Genomic DNA, 23,493 nt, shown 5'->3' on the forward strand with positions numbered 1-23,493 from the left:
AAGGAAGTAAGAGAGGGGATGGGAGATGGAGCTGTATGGGGGAGAGATGGGATAAGTCAACAAATGGAGATTAATGAGGGTGAATGTGATGGTAAACAGGAGGAGAAGGAAAACACAGAGGAAGGATGGAGGAACAGGGAGGATAATGAGTTGGGTGGAATAGCAGATGGGAAGCTGTTTTGCCGTCTCTGCACACACTGTGTGACAGGGGAAGTCATTGTGAGCAGTAATTATTACAGCCCAGTTTTAGACTGAGTATGTCTGTGTGTACGCAGGCAGCGTGAGTTTCAAGGTCAGCACTGAGGCCCTGAAGACCAAAGAACTGTGTGGCAAGGAAGTGGCCACCGTCCCCGATGAGGGCCAAATCGACACAGTGATCCACACCCTACTGGTGGAGGTCAGTGCCAAATGTGACACAAAACATCACATCACTGCCGATCGTTTTAACATGTAATCAGTTGGTGCAACTATGGAAAGCACAAGGTTAATTTGCAGTATGGATGGTTCTTTAACAATATTTTAATTATATTATATAATAAGGGCTGGGCAACAATTACATTTTTTTATCTAATTAATCACATGATTTCCCTGATTAATCGCATTTGTACACAAAATCCAAAAATGAATTCAAAAGTAGTGTATAGCCTTTAGCATGTAGTTTTATTTTAAATGTACTGCCATATGAATGAAAGTGCCATAACATTTGTCGTGCAAACACACTTTTAACATCAGCATTTTTAGGTAGTTTTTAATGTAGAAGCCTCGCTCCACTGTCTGTTTCCTTGAATGACTTGCTGCTATCAGTTGTGTGTTTTGCCTTTAAGTGATATTTTAGACTGGAACTACTACGCTGAGAAGACAATTCAACTTGGCTGTAAATGCAGGAGTTTTTTTTTTTATTATTTATTTTGAAATGCGTGCTTTTATGTTGAAACAAGTAAAACAGGAAGTAGCGCTCGTTAGCTCCGTGAGCTTCACTCAGAGACCGAGGAGCACCTGTAGCAGTGATGTTACCTGCTAGTTTATTTTTATTTTATAACACCATGCTTTGTGGTGTTTGCTGTAACTGTGTGAAGGTGATGCAAAGGAGAAGTGTAAGTTAAAGAATCCTAGTTTTGACCGTGAAGATTGCCTCTGGGGAATAACTCTGCCGTTGGTTGAGAAGTAGACTAAAGTGGCCAGTATTACTTTGATTATTTATTGGTACCAGCGACAATGCTAAGAATGCTATTTCTTTAATGATTACAGCAACTAATGTTGTCTTTTACTTTGTTTACTTGAAAATTTAGTTCTATGGCGTTAATAAACATCTGTGAAAAGAACCGGAGTCTCGCCTCCAATCAATGGGCGGCATATTGGCAGTGTTTACAGATGACTTTGGTTCTGTCGACTCCGCCGTCTGGAAGAACTTTAAAATAAAAATGGCCGGGTAAAAGTTCCGTAGCCTTCTCCATGTTTGGTGGATCCGCCAATTACTTTCTTTTCCGGTTCCGTAACAGACAGCTACAGACTTTTACAAAATAAAAGCCTGTGAGCAACAGACTTGAATGAGAATAATGAAATAAATAATAAAACCTGCGTTAATGCGCAATAAAATATTTATCGACGTTAAATAATTAACGCGATAATAACGAGTTAACTTGCTCAGCCCTATATATAATATATAATTATATGCAATTATGTGTAATATCTCGGTTTCCTTCGCTAGGAAATTGTTTTTGAATTGGCTCTGTATGAATGAATTGTATTAATTTTTAATTGGATTATGATGAATACAATGAATTGAACTTCAATTGGCTTGATTTGGACTGTAATATTGGCCCTTCAGATGACATTTGTTGTCATTTGGTGCTGTATAATTCAATTCAGTTTTATTTATATAGTGCCAAATGTCTTTAAGGCATGCGTGTAGTCTGACCAACCTACTGGGTTCATCTGGTTTTACAGATGCGTACAGCTGAGTATCATCGGCATAGCAATGGAAATTTATACCATGCTGTCTAATGTTTCCTAATGGAAGCATGTATAAACTTAAAAAGAATCGGTCCAAGCACAGAACCCTGAGAAACTCCATGACTTACTCTGGTGTATGAGGGAGATTCTTCATTTACAAGAACAAACTGGAATCTTTCAGATAAATTACTTAAACCAGCCTAATGCAGTTCCTTTAATCCCAATAACATGTTCAAGTCTCTTTAATAAGATACTGTGATCGACTGTATCAAATGCAGCACTGAGATCCAACAGGACAAGCACAGACACAAGTCGACTATCAGAGGCTAAGAGGAGATCATTGGTAACTTTCACCAGTGCTGTTTCTGTGCTATGATGCACACTCTTAGGTAGGTTAGGAGGAAATGCAAGCGATAGGCTAGAGATTTACTAATTTAATCTGCCCCAAACCTCTGACTCTCTCCACCGTGGTATTTCCTATAGTGTAGAAAGATTTGGGGTGCAAGACGGAAAGAGAGTTGAAAGAGTACATGTAGTTAAGTCTAAACGGCAAAAAGAGATGGAGAAATTGGTTAAAAAAAGAAGAAATTTAAGAAAGCAGTGGAAAAGAGCTACAGAAGAAGAGAGGGAGGGAATTAATGTTTTGCAGGAAGAGTTGAGAAGCAGGCTAGCAATACTCAGAAGGGCTGAATATCTTAGGTAAAAGAGAAAGAAGAAAGAATATGGAAGGACTGCATTTTACAGGGACCTGTTGAATTTTGTTAAAGGATTGTTTAACCAGGAAAAGGGAGGCTTAAGGCAACAAAGTCAGAGGTGGAAGAGTATCTAAGAAATACATATTCAGATCTTGAGCAGTGTAGAGTAGTAGGCCTTCCACCTGACATGCCACCATTAGGAGAGATCGCTCATAAGATGGATGTTAGACCACCTAGGTGGAAGGAGGTTGAGGAGGTAGTCAGGCGTAGAAAGGCTTCATCTGCCCCAGGGCCAAATGGAGTCCCCTACTGGGTTTATAAAAGTGCACCTGATATCCTAATGTTTTTGTGGAAACAATTAAGAATAGTTTGGGAGAAACAGGTTATTCTTAGAGCATGGCGTAGGGCAGGAGGCGTTCTTATTCCAAAGGAGAACGAGTCTTCGGACCTGAGTCGGTTCCGGATGATCTCTCTCCTAAATGTAGAGGGGAAGATTTTCTTTAGTTTAGTTGCACAGAGATTAGCTAGTTATTTAGAAAAGAATAGCTTAATAGATACTACTGTGCAGAAGGCAGGAATACCAGGTTTCGCAGGGTGTTTAGAGCACACTAGCAAGATTTGGCATCAGATTCAGACAGCAAAGATTGAGAAAAAAGACTTGCACATTATATTTCTGGATCTAGCAAATACATTGGGATCAGGGCCACATAGCCTTATTTGGAAAGCGTTTGAGTATTTTAGAGTGCCTGTAGTAGTTGTTAACTTAGTAAGAGCATATTTTCAGGATATTAGACTGTGCCTAAGTGCAGCAGATTTCACAACAGGCTGGCAGAGGCTAGAAATAGGCATTATGGCAGGGTGTACGATTTCTCATTCCATTAGCATTTACAATGACGATGGAGATAATTATTAGAGCTTCCAAGTGGGTTGTAGGTGGAGAGAGACGTCAGGATGGCATGTGCCTTACACCAATTAGAGCATACATGGATTATATGAAGTTGGTGTTTACAAAAGTGCCATGTATGAAGAGAATACTTGAGAGATTTAATAAAAATCTAAAGTGGGTTGGCATGAAGATCAAATCTAGTAAGTCTAGAAGTTTGTCAGTAAGTAGAGGAAAATTAAGTGATAGAAAGTTTGTAATGGATGAAGAAAATGGTACCAGGCAGACATGAATGATGGAGAGCAGGCAGTGCAGTTTGGGAAAGATGTTGCTGAGGGACTGGATAGAATAAATAAATCAGAGCTTCCAGGAAGGTTGAAGCTGTGGTGTCTGCAGTTTGGATTGTTTCCTAGGTTGATATGGCCACTTAGCCTGGAAAACCAGCGGCAACTGCTGGACGGCAAAATGTTTTGCCTGCGGTTGGGTCTGGCTTCGAACCACTTTTCATTTTGAAAATACTGCCCTGAATCTGGCAGATGGCAACTAAACCAATCACAACGCAGAGATGTGTTTTGAATCAACGCGGGCGGGGCAGAGGGTCAGAGCGTTGGCCTATAGGCACAGACACGGTTTGAAAGACAACGGGTTGTGCTCTTCAACAATGTTCCGTTGTATCCATTCATCGGAGCCAGACTAAATTAGACATCCAATCCATTTAGGCTGGTTTATCAGGCTAATGGCCACTGTCTGTGTATGAGATTCCATTATCTGTTGTAGAAAAAATGGAATGATTAGTTATTTTTAATAATAGGAAGTGCCAAGGTGTTCCTAGATGCTTAAGTACTGTGGCACTGTATGGGAAAGGCATACCCCAGCTCCCAGTATCTAGTCTAGTAGAGGAGTTTAAATGTACTAAAGTTAGGACAGAGCTCCTGTTAGCTGGGAGTAAAGATGTGGCAGTTAGTAAGGTGGTTCCAAACCCAACCAAGGGGAGGAAGTGGAAACCAAGAATGGCAGCTCAGGAGGAGGGCCGACACGGTATATGTATTCGTACCGAACCGTGACGGTTCGGTACGCGCATTTCCACGCAGAATACACACGGTACGGAAGTTTTCTGAACGCGGAACTGTTATTTTGCAAGAGTTTCCTTCAGGACCCATTTAAGCACTGCCACATGCAAGCTCTGATTGGTCCGTAGAGATATACGCTTTCGGACAGAGTAGTTATAAGAACGCAGTTATCAGAACTGTCCTACTCGAATTTCGTTCTGATAACTGTCCTTCCCCAGCGGAGCTGTTTCAGTCTGCATTCGCACATGAGTCGGGACTGATGCGCCGCGCGCAGCCGTCTGCGTCAGTGACGTGTGAAGGCGGTAGCATGGTTGCCGCGTCTGTCACGGCGGTGGTGGACCGTGACGTCAAAATGACGTTTCAGGCCTGGCGCTTCCCTGGAAAAGACGGCGCAGCGCGTTGTCGTGCACCAGTCGATTTTTGTAACTTGGCGGCGCCGAGCACAACGAACCGGATGGACCGATGTGAGACCAGGCTCAGTGAGGAGGTGCGTTTGTACAGGTAGCTGTACGGAACTGCAGTGAAACAGCAAAGGGAGCACGTAAACTCCCCAAACTGGTGCACAGAGATGGGCAGAACTTTGGGGAAAGAGGGAGAGTTCTGTAAGAATGTGTGGAAGAAGCTACGGGACAGATACGTGAAGGCAAAGAAGAGGGCAGAGACTCTGTTGATGCCGGGGGCTTCAAACCTTCACCTCTTTTAACTGAATTAAAAAATTTAAATAATCCGAAAACTGCAGCAGTATCATTAATTACAGTATTCTTGCTCTTGACAGCGGCATTGTTTTCTTCTCCACTTTCCTGGTTGTAGAGTAGAGGTAACCTTCACGTAGCAGCGCCACGTCTGTGACGGAGAAAATTGCAACTACTGGCGCGCAACTTTGCGCCACTATATGGGCCATTTCAGACCAGGGCGGCAAAGCGTGGCGGAATGGAAGCGATTTTCACCGGCGGAGGTGAAAATACATGGAAACAGATCTGTCCTTGCACACCGACGCGGCGGTAGTCGGGCGATAGCGGCGCGGAGACGCCTCCGTCCCGCGCTGCTTTTGGAAAATAGAACTCGAGCGGAATTTGGCCGGCGGTGTCCCGTTGAAATGAATGGTAAATGCAGACAGGGCTGGAGCAGAACTACCGCGGCCGCGGACTGTCCGGTGTGAAAAGCCAAGTTGAACACACCGCCTGATAACCGGCGTAAGACTGCCATCGTTTCGCTGCCGTCGTTTCGTTGCCGCCACGCCACGCTCTGGTCTGAAATCGGCCTATAGGGTCCTATGGCGGGCACGAACTCGTGACGTCATCAACACCACTCGCGCGAGCAGACGCGGCAACCATGCTAGAGCCTTTAGCCGTTAGACGTTTAGCGCTACATTCAAAAACAAAACAAAACCGGTAAAAGTAGAAAAAACACCACCAAGAAGCTAATATGGAGAGCGGGGAGGCCACCGTGTTCATGGTCTGCATGATGGTGATATTAATCATGGACAATCACATCAGGCGTCTAATATCGAGGCTGGAAGAGCACACAGAGAGTCAGGATCAAGCGCAGGTGATACTTCTTCGTTTCATGAAGGAAGAAAGGAGAACAGCGCGCCGCAGACAAAGGAGACCAGTGTAAGTTTAACTTATTAAACACGTGCCGGTTCTGTCTGTGTGGTATGATGAAACATTTCAGCCGTGATAGCATGACATGGGGCGTAGCTACCAACCACCACACACCTCCGTCAGATGCGTATGTGTTCTATAGAACCATTAAAAGACCCGACCAATTACGTCTCCCAAATGTATTACAACAACCCCTGGATAGAATACATGCAGAGCAAAAAAAATTACAGAAGCAATTGGAATTTACATCGCATCTGCTATGCGCCCATATTCCACTGTAGAAGAGGCAGGATTCAGATGTCTATTACATGTGCTCGAACCTCGCTACACGCCTCCTTCGGCACTGTACCGAAAATGTACCGAACCGTAGGTTCCGTACCAAGGTACGTACCGAAACGTGAATTTTTTGTACCGTTCCACCCCTACTCAGGAGGCAGAAGCAACTCTTAAGCTGGGCATACACTGTGCGATTTTTTTCAATCGCGCGATTCAGCTGCTGCTCATACTGTACGAGTGAATCGCAAGGGTTAAAACGTCACAGCTCACGATTCCTGTTCTCACACTGTACGACCCGATGGTCTGATGCGATCTGGCTGCTCACACTACACGACACGTCGGACTCGGTCGCCGGTCGCTGCCATGCTGTTCTGTTGTCTTTTTCTTCTTCTGTTGACAATTTTTTCTTCCGTGCCTTTGTTTGCGCAAGCGTAGTGTGACAGGATGAGGTAAATCGGCTCGTCCAGCTGCTTCAACTGTGCGAGAGCCTCACGAGGGGCGACCAGGATTTCAAACAAGTTTGATTTTCATCCGATCGATTGCTGCTGTACTTGAAGATACATTAGTGACAATAATGGGTTGGATTCCAATAATTTTTGAGACAGAAACAATTTTATTGATAAAGAATCTCACGAAACCATCACTGCTGAGAGTTAAAGGAATACTTGTCTCAACAGAGCTCAGACTCTTTATCAGCTTGGCCACAGTGATGAAAAGAAACCTGGGATTGTTCTTATTCTCTTCTATCAATGATGAATAATAAGCAGTTCTAGCTTTCTATATAAATAAAATTGAATTGAATTATTATTTAATTAACCAACTTATTTTTCAATTGTATTGTAAATAAGCACAGTGGATTTGAATATGCCTGACCAGCTTTACAAGTCTACAAACTCTCTAAATCAAAGCTCATTTTAAATGGGAATTTTTATCTCTTTCAACTGACTTTGCAAAATGAACATGCCAAAATGCAAAGCAATAACTCTAAAATCCAGCAAACAAGAAATGTGAAAGGACTAGCAAAAGACCAAAATCCAGATTAACAATGTGTGATGACCCAATGAGTCATGATGACAGACATCCAAATAATTACATCACTCTGTTTTAGCATCATTATACACATTTTGTTTTAGTTCTAGTTCATTCTCATAATAACTAAAGGTTTGTTTAAAGTAATGGACAAGTGTTCAGAGTGCTGTTACATTGTTACACATCGATGACTGATTTAGTTACCATTTGCTTCCATCTTGAAATCATCTTTGCCCTTTGTCTCTCCAAAAGCCTGAAGGAACACCACAGATGGTCAGTCACAACGCTCTGCTGTGTCCTGCAAGTGAGCGTGCACAAACCAACATTCAGGCCAATTGACAGACAAAATATAAATTTGATTTGGCAAAAAAAACATCACTAACATGTCTTAAGTTTCATTTAATGGACTTGCACCAGAGAAGTCTAACTTACTTCTTTCTATTCCATTCCTGCCAGAGAGACCTGCGAAAAAGAAAATCTCTCTTCTGCTGCCTGAAATATTTGTGGCTGGATCAGAAAGAGCATCTGTCTCTGTACTGGGTTAGTTATACCACACTGAGACTTTTGAATTAATTTATTTTACTCTGTTTTTTTTTTTTATTCAGACTTCCAACCTGTCAAGTGAAACGTGTGCAGTGGAATCTTTTAGTGTTTGTTATTCCAATTCTGCTTCTGTAGGTGACCTGATGGGCCGAGCCATGCAGAACCTGGACAAGCTCCTGGCCATGCCATATGGCTGCGGGGAGCAAAACATGGTGCTGTTTGCTCCCAACATCTTCATCCTCAACTATCTGAACAGCACTGGTCAGCTGACCCAGAAAATTCTGGAGAAAGCAAGACGCTTCCTGGAGAGCGGTAAGCATTCAAATTCAAAAAGAATTTGTTGTAAATATGCCAGATTGAGCTCAGGAGCTAATTTCCATCTGCAGTTGTCTCAATTTATTATTAAATATTTACTAATTTGAAATATGTGTCCCATTTATTAATTTCATTCACTACTTTGTATTTATTAGCCTACTGAAACAGATATACTGTACCACATAAAATCATCAACTTGTTCATCTTAGTTATCATAAAAAGAGTTTGAAAAGCCTTAAAAAAACTAAGGCAAAATGCTTTTGTTTTGCTCTGTTGAACTGGAGTTAGCCTAACTTGCCTATATATTGCTACAAAGTGAAATTGTTTTGCAGTGCTTTAATGTTAATGTCATTTGTTGGAGGTATAGCAGATACAGAAACACACCCAGATACACATTAATCTAATACTCACAAATAATGTGGTCCTATTAAAAATAAATTGTCCCCATTTGGGCCTTGATACAGCTTAGCAAGACACTTTAAGCAGCAATTTCAGCACCAACTTCCAGGTGGAAAATTTTGACCTAAAATGATTATTTTGTGTTTGGTATATCCATGTTAAGGAAAACAAATGGTTCCAATTAGTCCAAAAACAGTGTATCTAACACACCAAGAGCCCAAGTTTTGACAAAATAGTTTTTGATGAATCTACAGTTACTGCCTTTTTCCTTGGTATGGTGCCACATTTTTGGTAAGTAATACAGAGCAATAACACAGTAACTGCAAAATAAGGGTAAAACATAAAATAAAATATGAGGATTAATATAAACAAAGAATAAGCTAAAATAAAGTTGCAAAACTTCCACATGTCCATTAATCTACCTACAACAGTTTAGGCTGGACGACAGGATAACTTTAAAGTCCTTTTTCTCAGTTCTGCACTTTTTGCTTTGTAGGGCAGTATTGTACAACCAGTTTAATTCTAAAACCAATAGTGACACGTCCTCCAGCACTAAAATACAATGTTCTTTTTGAAGGAAAAGATTGAATTCTAAATACATTAGCCGCATTCGCACTGTAGGAACCTTTGGCAGTTCCTATAACCTTTTAATCCACGGGGCCGTTTTCTCACACACAGGAACTCAGGACCATGGCCCTCAGTTCCTGTAACCATTTCAGCTCCTTCTCCTCAGCTGGGTCTTTTCTGGGTTCTATAGGAACACATCTGACCCGGAGGTGTTTGGTGGTCGGTAGCTCCGCCCCTTGTTATGCTGACACGGCTGAAATGTTTCCTCATATACACAGACACAACCGGCGCGTGTTTAATAAGTTAAACCTCCACGTTGTCTCCTTTGTCTGCGGCGCTCTGCTCTCCTTCCTTCATGAAACCAAGAAGTATGGCCTGCGCTCCATCCTTCGTCTCCTGACTCTCTCTGTGAGCTCTTTCAGCCTCCATGTGAGACGGCCGATGTGATCGTCCATGATTAATATCACCGTCATGCAGACCATGAACACGGTGGCCTCCCCGCTCTCCATATTAGCTTCTTTGTGGTGTTTTTTCTTCTCTCCTTACTTGTCATGGGTTTTGTTTTGTTTAGTTGGTGAATGTGGCGCTACAGTAACACGTCACTGTCGCAGACCGTTGTGTCGCATCAGTCTCTATCAGGTCCCGACTCATGTGCGAATGCAGACTGAAACAGTTCCCCTGGAGAAGGACAGCTATCGGAACGGAATTCGAGGAGGACTGTTCTTAGAACTGCTCTGTCAGAATGCGGCTAATATCCTGCCTTTGCTTCCTGTCTGTGTGTTGTAGGATATCAGAGGGAGCTCACCTTCAAACATGATGACGGCTCCTACAGCGCCTTTGGGAAGAACGATGAGTCTGGAAACACATGGTCAGTAATGGGAATGAGTGGGTGCTGCGACTCCACAATCATGACACTTATAGCTTATAAATAAACTTTATGTATGAACTAAAGAGGAACCAGAGAGAACAAAAAAAGGACTTACTCGGATAATAACTTGATCAAATCAAATCAAAATCAAATCAAATTTATTTGTATAGCACATTTCGATTCAATTCATTTTTATTTATATAGCGCCAAATACAACAAATGTCATCTCAAGGCACTTAGATAGTAAGTCCAATTCAAGCCAATTGGAATTCAATTAATTAATAATAATCATAATTCATAAAATAATCCAATTCGTTCAGATAGAGCCAATTCAAAAACAATTTCCTAGCTAAGAAAACCAACAGATTGCACTGAAAACGTTTTGTTTTTCGGACCAATCTCCCCCAATTTCATGTACAAACAATTCAAAGTGCTTTACATAAAATAAAAGCATTGCAGCAGGGAGTGGAAGAATATAAAGGGAAACAAATAAAATGATTTAAATTCATTTAAAAACAAGCAACAGTCTAGATAAGTTAAAAGATACCGTGCAGATTTCATGCATAGACACATGAGAAAAGAAATGTTTTTAACCTGGATTAAAAAATGTTTAAAAATGTTTGAATGTAAAATTTCAGTTTTAGTCGAGTTTATTTAAAACTTTCCAAATCACTTAAAAGTAGAATTAGAAGTTGTTTTTACTTAGAGCAAAATACAGTAAAAAAAAAACGTAGTGATATTTGAGTCCTCATTCTGCCTGCAAAGCATTTTGATGTTCAGTTCGGCTTCATTGCTTTGATCGGCTTTTTTTCTGGAATGTGCCGTAATGAACCCTCCAGACAGACAGACACAGACACTTTCTAACTACAGCATGTGATGACTGTTTTGCTTTGGTCTGATTAAAAGGAGTACATTTATCAGGTGGAGCCAAACATGACTCCAACAGATAGCCAATGTGACACTGCATCTACAGGACAGTTGTTTAAAAAAGACCATTGTAACGCAGAGATATGCTCAAACTAATGGCCAGAGGAAATCCACTTTTGAACATTATTGTGTAATGTTTAGATAAAATGACTTGAGCAGTAATGATTGTGTTGTTGTACATGCTGCTCCCGATGTTCTGATTCGATGGCAGACATGGTGCTGTTACACAATTGTCCAGCCACTGGGTTAATTTTGAACTTCCCAACACAGGCGCACATGGTTTGCTTTCCACAAAGTGTGTTAGTATTTTGTGTGTGTGACCTTCCAGGCTGACTGCTTTTGTGATGAAGTCCTTTGGTGGTGCAAGACCATACATCTTTGTAGATCCGCAGCACATTGAAGCTGCTAGGAAGTGGCTGTCCAAAAATCAGAGGGATGATGGCTGCATTGGATCTGTTGGAAAGCTCTTCCACAATGGGATGAAGGTATGGAACTTTCTGGACTACATAAGGCAAAGGTACAATGTTAACTCAGTGCTAGAGGTGATTAATATAGGGCTTTTGGGGCTTTTGTGCCTTTAATGGATAGGAAAGTTCAGAGAGACAGGAAGCAGAGAGAGAGGGAACGACATGCAGCACAGGGCCGTCTGATACGGGACTCGAACTGCGGCCAGCTGCAGCGAGGACTATAGCCTCTTGTACATGGGGTGCCTGCTCAACCCACTACGCCACAGACCACCCCTGTTTTATTATTGCAAAAGTCTGTTGCTCACAGGCTTTCATTTTGTAAAAGTCTGTTGCTGTATGCTGCTAGCCTAGAAATCTAGACGCCCCTAGCGACTGCAAATTGAATTTGCTCCCGGGCTCAGTCTAGTCAGTTGTGGTCGTTTTGCGAGGCTGAAAATCGAAACTTAATCAGGCCAATCAAATCGTGAGGAGCGGGGTCGAGGTGTGACGTTTCAGTGTGTAGTTCCAGAGTGGTAAACAATGGCTGCGACCAGCGAACAGTCTTTCGATTTGGCTTTGGCAACGACTCTAGAAGATTTAAATATACAGTTTTCTTTGCGAGACAAACAGATAACTGCACTTAAGTTTTTCTTGAAAAAAGGACGTTTTCGGAGTTTTGCCCACCATGTACTTCCGTCGCACTGACTACGTAACCCTTCTTCATCGCTCTGATTGATTGTTGCGCCATTCTATTGTGTGGCGTTGAGTGCAGAGGCAACTTAACAGACAACCATTTATCCCACCCACACTGCTATCCAGCTTCACTAGACCCCTGTACAGCTTTTTGCTGGAGGGGTCTAGTGAAGCTTGCTAGGCTAGTCTGCTGCGGAACCGGAAAAAAGAAAGTAATCGGCGGATCCACCAAACATGGAGAAGGGTACGGAACTTTTACTCGGCCATTTTCCTTTTAAAGTTCTTCCAGACGGCGGAGTCGACAGAACCAAAGTCATCTGTAAACACTGCCAAGTTGAATTGTCTTCTCAGCGTAGTAGTTCCAGTCTAAAATATCACTTAAAGGCAAAACACACAACTGATAGCAGCAAGTCATTCAAGGAAACAGACAGTGGAGCGAGGCTTCTACATAAAAACTACCTAAAAATGCTGATGTTAAAAGTGTGTTTGCACAACAAATGTTATGGCACTTTCATTCATATGGCAGCACATTTAAAATAAAGCTAAATGCTAAAAGCTATTCACTACTTCTGAATTCATTTTTGGATTTTGCGTAAAAATGCGATTAATTGCGATTAATCAGGGAAATCATGTGATTAATTAGATTAAACATTTTAATCGTTGCCAAGCCCTAAAAAATATATTTGAGAGCTGTTGATTTGAACTGCTTTATGCAGGTCACAGCCAGTATTCACTCTCAGTGATTTAAAATATTTCTGCATGTGTAATAGTGACATTTTGACGTCTTTGCCTCTTAGTATTCACTTATTCTTAGACCGCCTCCTACAGTAATAAGACAGACATTTTAGAGTGGCTCTGTCTTCTCAAACACTGACCAGCTTTGGGTTTTGAGCTGCTGGGTGGTATTTTGGAAAGACGTCTGGGGTTCCCTGTATGTGTGACATGGTGCTGCTGGCTCTGTGCTTCCGTCAGGGCGGAGTGAGTGATGACGTGTCCCTTACGGCGTACATCGCTGCTGCCATGCTGGAGCTTGATGGAGATGCCTCCGTGAGTCTGACACTACTTCTTTTTTTTTTTTTTTTCTTTTAATTATCATTTCAAATGTTGACTATTATGAATATCACTTAAGCCACTCTTAAATAGCGGTTACTATTTTTCAACAGGATGAATCTAGGAGATTTACACAGTCACCAAAATAGATCTAGGAATGTGAAAAACAGTCAGATTTTCTGTCTAATTTGTTTGGTTTTAAAGAAGTCATTGTATTTTGAAGACATCAGCTTCTTGGAGTATATTTTGTTTCAGGAATATGGAGTGGTCTCTTTTAAACTTACCTGCTGCCCTTCAAACAATTTAGTCATGCTTCTTTACTGTCACTATATGGGTACAGCTTGTTCTAAAGGCTGCCATACAAAACTGCTCTCTATTTTTTACAGTTTACAGATCTACTGTATGAGTTCTGACGTTTTTTCCACTTCCTGCACATAGTCTCACCCCCATGCTCTTTTGACTTTGCGTCAGGACCCGGTGGTGCAGAACTGCCTGAGGTGTCTGAAGGCAGCAGTGGCTGCTGAGATGGACAACCTGTACACCATCTCTCTGCTGTTCTACACCTTCACTCATGCTGGAGACCAGGAGACCAGGAGCAAACTCATCACCCTACTGGACCAGAAGTCCATCACAGAGGGTATGACCATTTAGAAAAAATAGATAAATAATTCAGTGATGCCAGCAGCACATTTGTGAAACAAGATGAAATTACATCCTTGGGAAAATTGGCTATTGAAATAGTTTTTTGAATAAAGAAGCTACATTTGCAGGAAAAATGAAAAGGCTCAATGTAGTTCAGTTAACTCTGACCGATGCCTAAATCCTACATTCAGTACACATTTTGAGCAATTGTAAGCAAAGTAAGCTTATTACTTTAATAATTTGTAGGGCATATTTCGCATAATGTATTAAACGATATGAATACACAACATTCATACATAAAATGCTAGAAAGGAATGCAGTATGGTTTCTGATTCAATTTCAATTAATTTTTATTTATATAGCGCCAAATACAACAAATGTCATCTCAAGGCACTTAAATAATAAAGTCCTATTCAAGCCAATTGGAATTCAATTAATTGTAATCATAATTATTTACAAAATAAACCCATTCATTCATATAGAGCCAATTCAAAAACAATTTCCTAGCTAAGGAAACCAACAGATTGCACTGAAAACTTTTTCTTTTTCTGTCCAATCTCCCGGCCTGAGCGTGCCTGAGGCGACTGTGGAGAGAAACGACTCCCTTTTAACAGGAAGAAACCTCTGGCAGAACCAGACTCAGGAAGGGTGGCCATCCGCCTCGACCAGCTGGGGTTTGAGAAGACAGAAAGGGGGGAGGGGTCTTAAAAGCGGAAAGGGTGTCTGCTTCCCGGACATTTACTGGCAACTTATTCCGCAATAGAGGGGACTGATAACTGAAGGCTCTGCCTCCCATTCTACTTTTAGAAACTCTGGGAACCTCAAGTAAACCTGCAGTTTGGGAACGAAGTGCTCTGTTAGGAAAATATCTTACAATGAGATCTTTAAAATATGATGGAGCTCAGTCATTAAGAGCTTTATATGTAAGGAGAAGAATCTTAAATTCTATTCTGAATTTAACAGGGAGCCAATGAAGAGAAGCTAAAACTGGAGAAATATGATCTCTCCTGTTAGTTCTCATCAGAAATAGAATAGAATAGAATGCCTTTTATTGTCACTATACAAGTACAATGAGATTAAAAGCATCTCCTTTCTCAGTGCAGACATGAGATAAATAGAAATAAGAATATATATATATATATATAAAATATAACAATCTTAGACATAAAAGAATAAAGTATAGTACAAAAGGGGTGGTGGTAGGTGCACAGAGATATTACCATATATATGGATGAATATACATTCCAGTGTGGGTTATTGCCCATAACAGAATATTGCACATAACAGGATATTGCACGGTATATTGCACGGTACTAGAGTATTGCACAGGGTGAAGGAAAGGAAAAGGAAAGGCCGGGGGGGGGGGGTCGCTATGTAGAGTCAGAGTCAGTGCCTGTTTGAGTTCAGAGTCTCGTTCTTTTAAACAAAGTTCACAAATGTAGTCTTTGCTAACGTCTCTATGGATTACTCCACTGTGGTGGCTGGCAGGAGGCACCCGCCACTGGAAGAGAGAAGGAGCTCCTGGGAAAGGCCTGGACTCTCTGGAGGTGGAGATGACCTCTTATGTTCTGCTGGGTCTGCTCCACGATCCACCCATGCCAGCTTTTGCTTTGGGTTACTCCAGTGGCATCGTGCGCTGGCTCACTCAGCAGCAGAACGCGTACGGTGGCTTCTCCTCCACACAGGTAGGCCAGACCACATCCAAGTTTAACATTTCTGGAGAAGCTTGTTCCGAAGCAACACATTTAACCAATGTCATCTACAGGACACTGTGGTGGCCCTCCAGGCCCTGGCCAAATATGGAGCTGCCACCTTTACTCCAGAGGGCAGCACCACGGTGACGGTGACGTCTTTAGGAGGCCTGAACACGGAGTTCAAGGTGAATCAGGACAACAGGCTGCTGTACCAGGAGGAGAAGCTGAGCGAGATCCCCGGGGAGTACACCGTCTCCGCTCGGGGCCAGACCTGCGTACTGGCACAGGTATCCCTTCATGATCCCCACAGCGATGACAGGGTGATGAGCAGGAATTTGCTAAATAAGCAGGAAAACACTGACGAGCTTTATATTGATGTCTGCTCTTTCTGCTCTAGGTACAAAGAGTTTCTCATGTTACCCAGCAGCAGAAAAAAAAGACAAGAAAAGTTTTCCCTGAAAGAAATTCTCATCCATTAATTCTGTCTCAATTATTCTTAGCTGCAACAGAACAAAAGCCAACATTATTCTTTAAAAGCACAGCTGTGTCTGAGAAAGGCTGCCTTTTTACTAAGAGTGCTTTTTAAAAACTTTAAAGTAATAAGTAGGGCTGGGCGAGTAAATTTGTTATTATCGCATTAAGAAATGAATTATTTAACGTCGATAAATTTGATTTTTTTTAATTAAAATAATAAAATAATTTTTAGGACTTTTGTGCCTTTTAATAGAAAGGAAATTTCAGAGAGACAGGAAGCGGGGGGACGAGAGAGGGGGAACGACATGCAGCACAGGGCCGTCCGATGCGGGACTCGACCCGGGGCCAGCTGCAGCGAGGACTATAGCCTCTTGTACATGGGGCGCCTGCTCAACCCACTATGCCACAGAGCACCCCTGTTTTATTATTTAATTTTTTTATTGTAAAAGTCTGTTGCTCACAGGCTTTTATTTTGTAAAAGTCTGTTGCTGTCTGCTGCGGAACCGGAAAAAAGAAAGTAATCGGCGGATCCACCAAACATGGAGAAGGGTACGGAACTTTTACTCGGCCATTTTCCTTTTAAAGTTATTCCAGACGGCGGAGTCGACAGAACCAAAGTCATCTGTAAACACTGTCAAGTTGAATTGTCTTCTCAGCGTAGTAGTTCCAGTCTAAAATATCACTTAAAATCCAGGATCTCCTGCCCTACCTTTGAGTCCAGCGAAGCTGCATTTTGAAAATACACAGGTCAAAAGTCCCAACCCTTTTCTTCACTTTCCCCGCGAAGGCACGCCTCTAGAGTACATGAATGAGCACGAAGGTGCACGAGCGCTGTTCTGACAGCAAGCATCGATCGTTGCAGTATTTAGTATTTAGTATATGCTAACTATACGTTTAATAATGCTAGGTGCTAGCCAAGCTGGCTCTAGTTTAGCTTCCTGCCAAGCTTCTGGACGCGTAATTCGTTCACGGAGCAGGGTACGCGCACAGGGGGAAGGAGGGGGAGGGGGGAGCAGATTGCAGTTTGATAGACGGCATCAGTATCCAATCATTGTGAACGGTCCGTTCACAATGATTGGATAATGTTTTTCCTAGATTGTACGTTCTTGAGGCCACTAAAAGTTTTCATATTTGTGTCAAAACTTTTAATTAATTTGTTGCAATGGGGGTGTGAAGAGTATTTCAAGCAATATGTAAAAAAATGTTCCAGAAAAAGAACCCCTACCCCACCTTTTAAAGGCTAAACACACAACTGATAACATTAATATTTTATCGCACATTAACGCAGGTTTTATTATTGTAAAATTTTGTTGCTGTCTGCTGCGGAACCGGAAAAGAAAGAACGTTACAGGTGCTCTTCGGTCTCTGTGTGAAGCTCACGGACCTAACCGGCGCTACTTCCTGTTTTACTTGTTTCAACATAAATGCACGTATTTCAAAATAGATTTTAAAAAAAACAACCTCCTGCATTTACAGCCAAGTTGAATTGTCTTCTCAGCGTAGTAGTTCCAGTCTAAAATATCACTTAAAGGCAAAACACACAACTGATAGCAGCAAGTCATTCAAGGAAACAGACAGTGGAGCGAGGCTTCTACATAAAAACTACAGAAAGATGCTGATGTTAAAAGTGTGTTTGCACAACAAATGTTATGGCACTTTCATTCATATGGCAGCACATTTAAAATAAAGCTAAATGCTAAAAGCTATACACTACTTTTGAATTCATTTTTGGATTTTGCGTACAAATGCGATTAATCAGGATTAATCAGGGAAATCATGTGATTAATTAGATAAAAAATTTTAATCGTTGCCCAGCCCTAGTAATAAGAGCAGTAGGAAGATATTCAAAAGAGTCGAAAGGCTGGTTTAAAGCCACAGCTGCATCGGTATATCTCTTTTTGAATTCACAACTTTGACGTAGCAGCATGTTCATGTTATATTTTTCATGTTCTTCTAAAGTGGTTATTTTGATGTATTCCACAGAACTTCTTTTCAGTTAGTAAGTTTCAATTCAGCAAACCAAACCGGGCCACCACTGTCCTGCTAGCAGCCATAGCGCTGACTCTTAATGCTCTGCTGTGTTATACACCGAGGCCACAGACGACTGAGCCCAATCAACATCTGTGTGTACATCTGCTGTATGAAATGGGATGTTCAATGTGTCTCTGCAGATCTCCATGCATTTCAACATCCCCCCTCCTGCCGACTTCTCTTCCTTCAACATCTCTACAAGCACCATGGCTAAATGTAGCAGCAGCCGGCCACAGCTCATCCTCTTTGTGCACGTCAGGTAATCTGCGGTCGTGTACAACATATTAGATGTGAACTGACCAAAACAGAAAGTAAATTTAAGTAAAAGTGAATAAAGTAGGGCTGGGCGAGTTAACTCGTTATTATCGGGTTAACTTGTTAATTATTTAACGCCGATAAATATTTTATCGCACATTAACGCAGGTTTTATTATTGTAAAATTTTGTTGCTGTCTGCTGCGGAACCGGAAAAGAAAGACCGTTACAGGTGCTCCTCGGTCTCTGTGTGAAGCTCACGGACCTAACCGGCGCTACTTCCTGTTTTACTTGTTTCAACATAAAAGCACGTATTTCAAAATAGATTTAAAAAAAAAAAAACCTCCTGCATTTAAAGCCAAGTTGAATTGTCTTCTCAGCGTAGTAGTTCCAGTCTAAAATATCACTTAAAGGCAAAACACACAACTGATAGCAGCAAGTCATTGAAGGAAACAGACAGTGGAGCGAGGCTTCTACATAAAAACTACAGAAAGATGCTGATGTTAAAAGTGTGTTTGCACAACAAATGTTATGGCACTTTCATTCATATGGCAGCACATTTAAAATAAAACCAAATGCTAAAAGCTATACACTACTTTTGAATTAATTTTTGGATTTTGGGTACAAATGCGATTAATCGTGATTAATCAGAGAAATCATGTGATTAATTAGATTAAAGATTTTAATCGTTGTCCAGCCTTACAATAAAGCAAATTTTCTCAAGATTTAGAATATTGTCGTGCAGTTTGTGTTGAAAAGGCAGCCCTGCTGGAGCTGCTGCAAAGCGTGAGCGCTGCTGTGGTGTTTGACTCTTACAGGTATCAGGGCAGGAGAGAGGAAACCAACATGGTTATTATCAACATCAAACTACTGTCTGGACACGTTCTGGATCAGAGCTCCCTGAAGCTGGTCAGTTCATTATACTGATTAAACTCTCTATGCTTTCACATTTGGGAAGAACATGTACTGATTTGCTGTGTGTCGTCATAGTTACAGAACAACAGCTCTGTGAAACGGGTCGATGTGGATGAAGGCTTCATTAACATCTACTTGGATGAGGTGGGAAGCACTGGGGGTGTGTGTGTGTGTGTGTGTGTGAGAAATGGGATGCATAAAGATGGAATGTTGCTATTCACACGATTCCATCTGCAACAAGAAAAAGTGATTAAACTTGTGTTTTTCCTGCAGCTGAAGAGGGATAAAACTCGGATCTACAGTGTGACTCTGGAGGACGATCAGCGGGTCAGAAACCTGAAACCAGCTGTAGTTAAAGTCTACGACTACTACCAGACAAGTAATGGCCTCTGATGTCCACTTACATCTTTACAAGTAGAAGGAGCCTGCCTCCATCACACCAACCCTCCTGATTTTTAACCTGGATGCACCTGTGTTTTTCCGCTTGTATTTCAGGTGATGAGGCGGTCACTGAGTACACGTCCCCCTGTGCAGAGAGTACGTACAGCTCTGAAGCTTCACATTGATCCCTCTTATTTTCCTCTCGTGCTCCATCCAATGTAGTACAATCTCACAGGCTTCTATTGGTCGATATATGTCAAAGTGAAACACTAATATAACAGGAAAAAGTATAAATAATTTTTCTTTAAATTTAACCCTCTTGTTGTCCTGCGGGTCAAAAGTGACCCACTACCATGTTTAGCTGTAGAAAAAATACCTTAAACTATCTTTTTCCAACTTGAAATGATTATGACTTTACCTAAAGGGACCCCGTCATTAGAAAAAATACTTTATTTTTGTTTATGTTTCCATGTGGGCTGTACACCACTAGGGTACAAAGATTGTCTTATGGGTCATTTTTGACCCGTGAATTATAAAAACATTTAAACACCTAGAAGTAATTACTTCACATTTAAATAATAGCAATAATAAACCTTTATTATGTATAAGAAAACTGAGAAAACAAGAAAACTGTTGGTCCAACTGACAGTTGGTTTGTGGTTTAAAAAAAAATAAATTAATAAAAAAAAAAAAATAATGTAATCCTGAAAACTGGAGATTGTCTTTTTGTATTGTGTAACAAAAAATAAATGATAAAAAAATATTAAATTGAGTTGAATAGATAAATAACAGGTGGTTTCATCATACAAATAGATTTTGGATTTAAAATTTAATTAAGTTTCTTTATTTTGGGGCTTTGGTAGGGCGGGTCATTTTTTACCCATAGGACAAGGAGTAAACAGAATGTTAAGACCACACAAGGGTTAGGAACTTTAAAGTTGGAGTATTTTAAACTGCAATTAAACGTATCTAAAGTCTGAAATATTTTCAGTGCTCTCCTAAAAATAGCACTGTTGGAATACTTCATCTTTTGCTCTGAGTTCAAACTGGTTACGTGTTGCAAGCCCATAATCTGTGTAGACGGCGAATGTAAATGTGTTGGAAAATGAAAGTGTTTTCTCTGCAGATGACACCACCAACCAGCTGTGAAATCACTTCCTGCTAAGCCGTGCTGGGACTCGTTGCAGTTGTTGGAGAAATCAGTCAAACGAGGAAAGTTGTAGGTGTGCGTTGCTGTTCTTTTTAAACTTCTGTTTTGCTGTGTTATATTGTGGGTTATTTTTATTTTGGTCATAAGTTTAAATTTTTTTTTCATTTTTTCCCCCTTAAGTTTTTCATGGTTTTGGTTCATGTATCTCACATGTTAATCTGGTTTCTGTCCATCACGTTGCGTGTAGTGTAGTGTTTGAGGAAAGTAGTCGATACTCTGATAGTTGTTTTTAATAGATTTGACAAAAAATCCATATTATTCATACATGAACATGAGAAATACAGGGTACCAATTACACAGTATGGTCCGTGTACTGATTGTGAATCTGTTTCTTTGAAAAACAAAAACTACAGGCTCTCGGGTTGCTAGGGGATTTATTCTGTGTGCATGTGTACCTACAAATGTGTTCTGTTGTACCAGTAAAAAATAAAAAAGGTAGATTGAAATGTCACTACTGTACAATTTTAAATCTAACTGCAATAAAAGTTCTACAATGACAAAATAAGTACTTTTCATACAATACCGTTACATTTCAACATTTTCTTTCATTCAGGCATTTTCTTTATACTTTAGATTTTCTTCTTTTCAACATATCACTGTAATGACTACACCGCCTACTACTAACAGCCATTATCAAACAGCCCTGCCAGCGTCGAAGAGTTTGGAACAATAAAGGCAAGGAGGGCAAATTATATTAAAGTCATTTCACTAGTCTATTTCACTTTTCTAGAAGTAAACATGTCATCATCTCAGGCACCACAACCAGAAATATCATTGCTGTACTGAAACATGAAACTCAACAGCAGTTCCGTGTACTCCGTAAATCGCACTGTAGTTTGTCCTCTTTTCTCACACACACAAAAACAAAGAAACTGACAAAAAACAACACATTGATGATCAACATCTTACAACAGAATGACCCTCATGCATGAAGGCCTCAAGTCACAGTGGGGACACAAAGCAGGATGTCACTGATCAGGAGTTAGTTCATTATTATCGTAGATGTATTATTTAGTTTTTTTTAGATTCAAGGTTTGATAACCGTTAGAAATCTGCCAACCTTATTTTACTGCAATATTCAATATAGCCAGGCCGGGCTTTAACTGCAATTAATTCACTCTTTAACATCAAATAAGGGAAGATTTAAATGCTACTTCAGCAAATTGGGACTTTAAAGGGTCAGATGAAAAAAAAAAAGTGTCTTCTTACTTTTTCTGGAGAAATTCTTCTAATTTTACATTACACAATTAAATTGTCCATTATTAGGAAGGCAAGTGCCCATAACCATAAAACAAGCCATTTATAAAAGGGTAAAAGCCAAAATAACATTGAGGTAGTTTTTCCTTAAATTTTGGTAGTGATGCCCTCCCAACAGCCAAACGAGACAAAAATACAACCTTTGTACCTTGTACCTCTTGTACCTTTCTTGGTGAAATTTCCCTTTAAGATTCATTTAGAGTTCAGCAGTGACCACACTGATCCCCACTGTGCCCAGAGCCTTGGGTTTAACACCCTGTAATGTCGCTTTAGGCAAATGTCTCCCCAGCTCCACAGAAAACTGTACGACAGCTCAAACGCCAAGTAAAACGCATTTCTGTGATTGTAGCCGAGTGAGGCTGCGATGCACGTGGCATCCATGACGAGACACGGTCAAGGCACGGTTCTGAATTGCATTAGTCTTTTGTGTTGATCCCGTGGTTGCTGCTGGCTGCTTCTCAGCAGTGTAGTCAAATCCTCAAGTTAGCAAAAGGCTACTTGGCAAATGAATGTGCATGTGGACGTAGCGCATAACAAGGAAGCTAAAGAGCTCACTGCTGTCCTTGAAATGTTTGGTCTAACTCAGCATGTGACTGAGCCCACCCACAACAGAGGGCACACTCTAGATGTGCTCATTTCAAGGGGTGTTATTATTTCAAACGTGAATGTCGTTGATGTTGCTTTATCTGATCATTTCTGTGTTTTCTTCGACCTATCTACTTTACCCAAAACACCAGCTGGGTCTGCAGTTGTTCGGGTAAGACTCATAAATGACAGAACAGGGACACAGTTTATGGAAATGATTAGGTTTGAGAACACCCTGTGTTCTGATGTTGATGATCTGTTGAACTCTTACACATCAAGTCTCTTAAATGTTCTGGATACCATTGCTCCTGTCAAGGTTAGAATGGTTAAAAGTAGGCAAAGGGCGCCATGGAGGAAAGAAGAGTCGGTCAGGGTACAGAAAAGGGAGTGCCGGAGAGCCGAACGGAAATGGCGCAAGTCAAAGCTCCAGGTTCATTATGAGAATTACAAAGAAAAGCTATGTGTGTTCAACCAGACTTTGCGTAGAACAAGGGAGAGTTATTTTTCTGAAATCATCAAAAACTGCAGTAACAACTCTCGCGTCCTGTTTGCTACAGTAAACAGATTAACAAACCCTCCAGTTTCACTGCCTTTAGAACTCATTTCTACATCCAAGTGTAATGAGTTTGCAATATTCTTTAATGACAAAGTTCAAGGCATAAAAAATGCAACAATTTCCACAACACAAATAACTACTCTGCAGCCAGCTAGACACCTAGAGCTGACACATTT

The 23,493-nt window shown here is 40.9% G+C and overlaps 1 protein-coding gene across 1 annotated transcript in view; it reads left to right on the plus strand.

Moving 5' to 3' along the window:
- LOC142391917 (alpha-2-macroglobulin-like) overlaps positions 1 to 21,424 on the plus strand; it is a 46,973-nt gene extending 25,549 nt beyond the window's left edge. Inside the window, exons 21-36 of the mRNA XM_075478096.1 lie at positions 276 to 397; positions 7,763 to 7,814; positions 7,967 to 8,050; positions 8,189 to 8,365; positions 10,121 to 10,202; positions 11,458 to 11,614; positions 13,241 to 13,315; positions 13,790 to 13,955; positions 15,449 to 15,645; positions 15,726 to 15,941; positions 18,300 to 18,418; positions 19,232 to 19,322; positions 19,404 to 19,472; positions 19,602 to 19,707; positions 19,824 to 19,865; positions 20,836 to 21,424. Of these exons, the coding sequence (XP_075334211.1) occupies positions 276 to 397; positions 7,763 to 7,814; positions 7,967 to 8,050; positions 8,189 to 8,365; positions 10,121 to 10,202; positions 11,458 to 11,614; positions 13,241 to 13,315; positions 13,790 to 13,955; positions 15,449 to 15,645; positions 15,726 to 15,941; positions 18,300 to 18,418; positions 19,232 to 19,322; positions 19,404 to 19,472; positions 19,602 to 19,707; positions 19,824 to 19,865; positions 20,836 to 20,858 (1,778 nt within the window). The 3' untranslated portion in view covers positions 20,859 to 21,424. The remainder of the gene's footprint in view (positions 1 to 275; positions 398 to 7,762; positions 7,815 to 7,966; positions 8,051 to 8,188; positions 8,366 to 10,120; positions 10,203 to 11,457; positions 11,615 to 13,240; positions 13,316 to 13,789; positions 13,956 to 15,448; positions 15,646 to 15,725; positions 15,942 to 18,299; positions 18,419 to 19,231; positions 19,323 to 19,403; positions 19,473 to 19,601; positions 19,708 to 19,823; positions 19,866 to 20,835) is intronic.
- The last annotated feature ends 2,069 nt before the right edge of the window (positions 21,425 to 23,493 follow it).

This window comes from Odontesthes bonariensis, chromosome 11, assembly GCF_027942865.1.
Source record: "Odontesthes bonariensis isolate fOdoBon6 chromosome 11, fOdoBon6.hap1, whole genome shotgun sequence".
NCBI classification, from domain to species: domain Eukaryota; kingdom Metazoa; phylum Chordata; class Actinopteri; order Atheriniformes; family Atherinopsidae; genus Odontesthes; species Odontesthes bonariensis.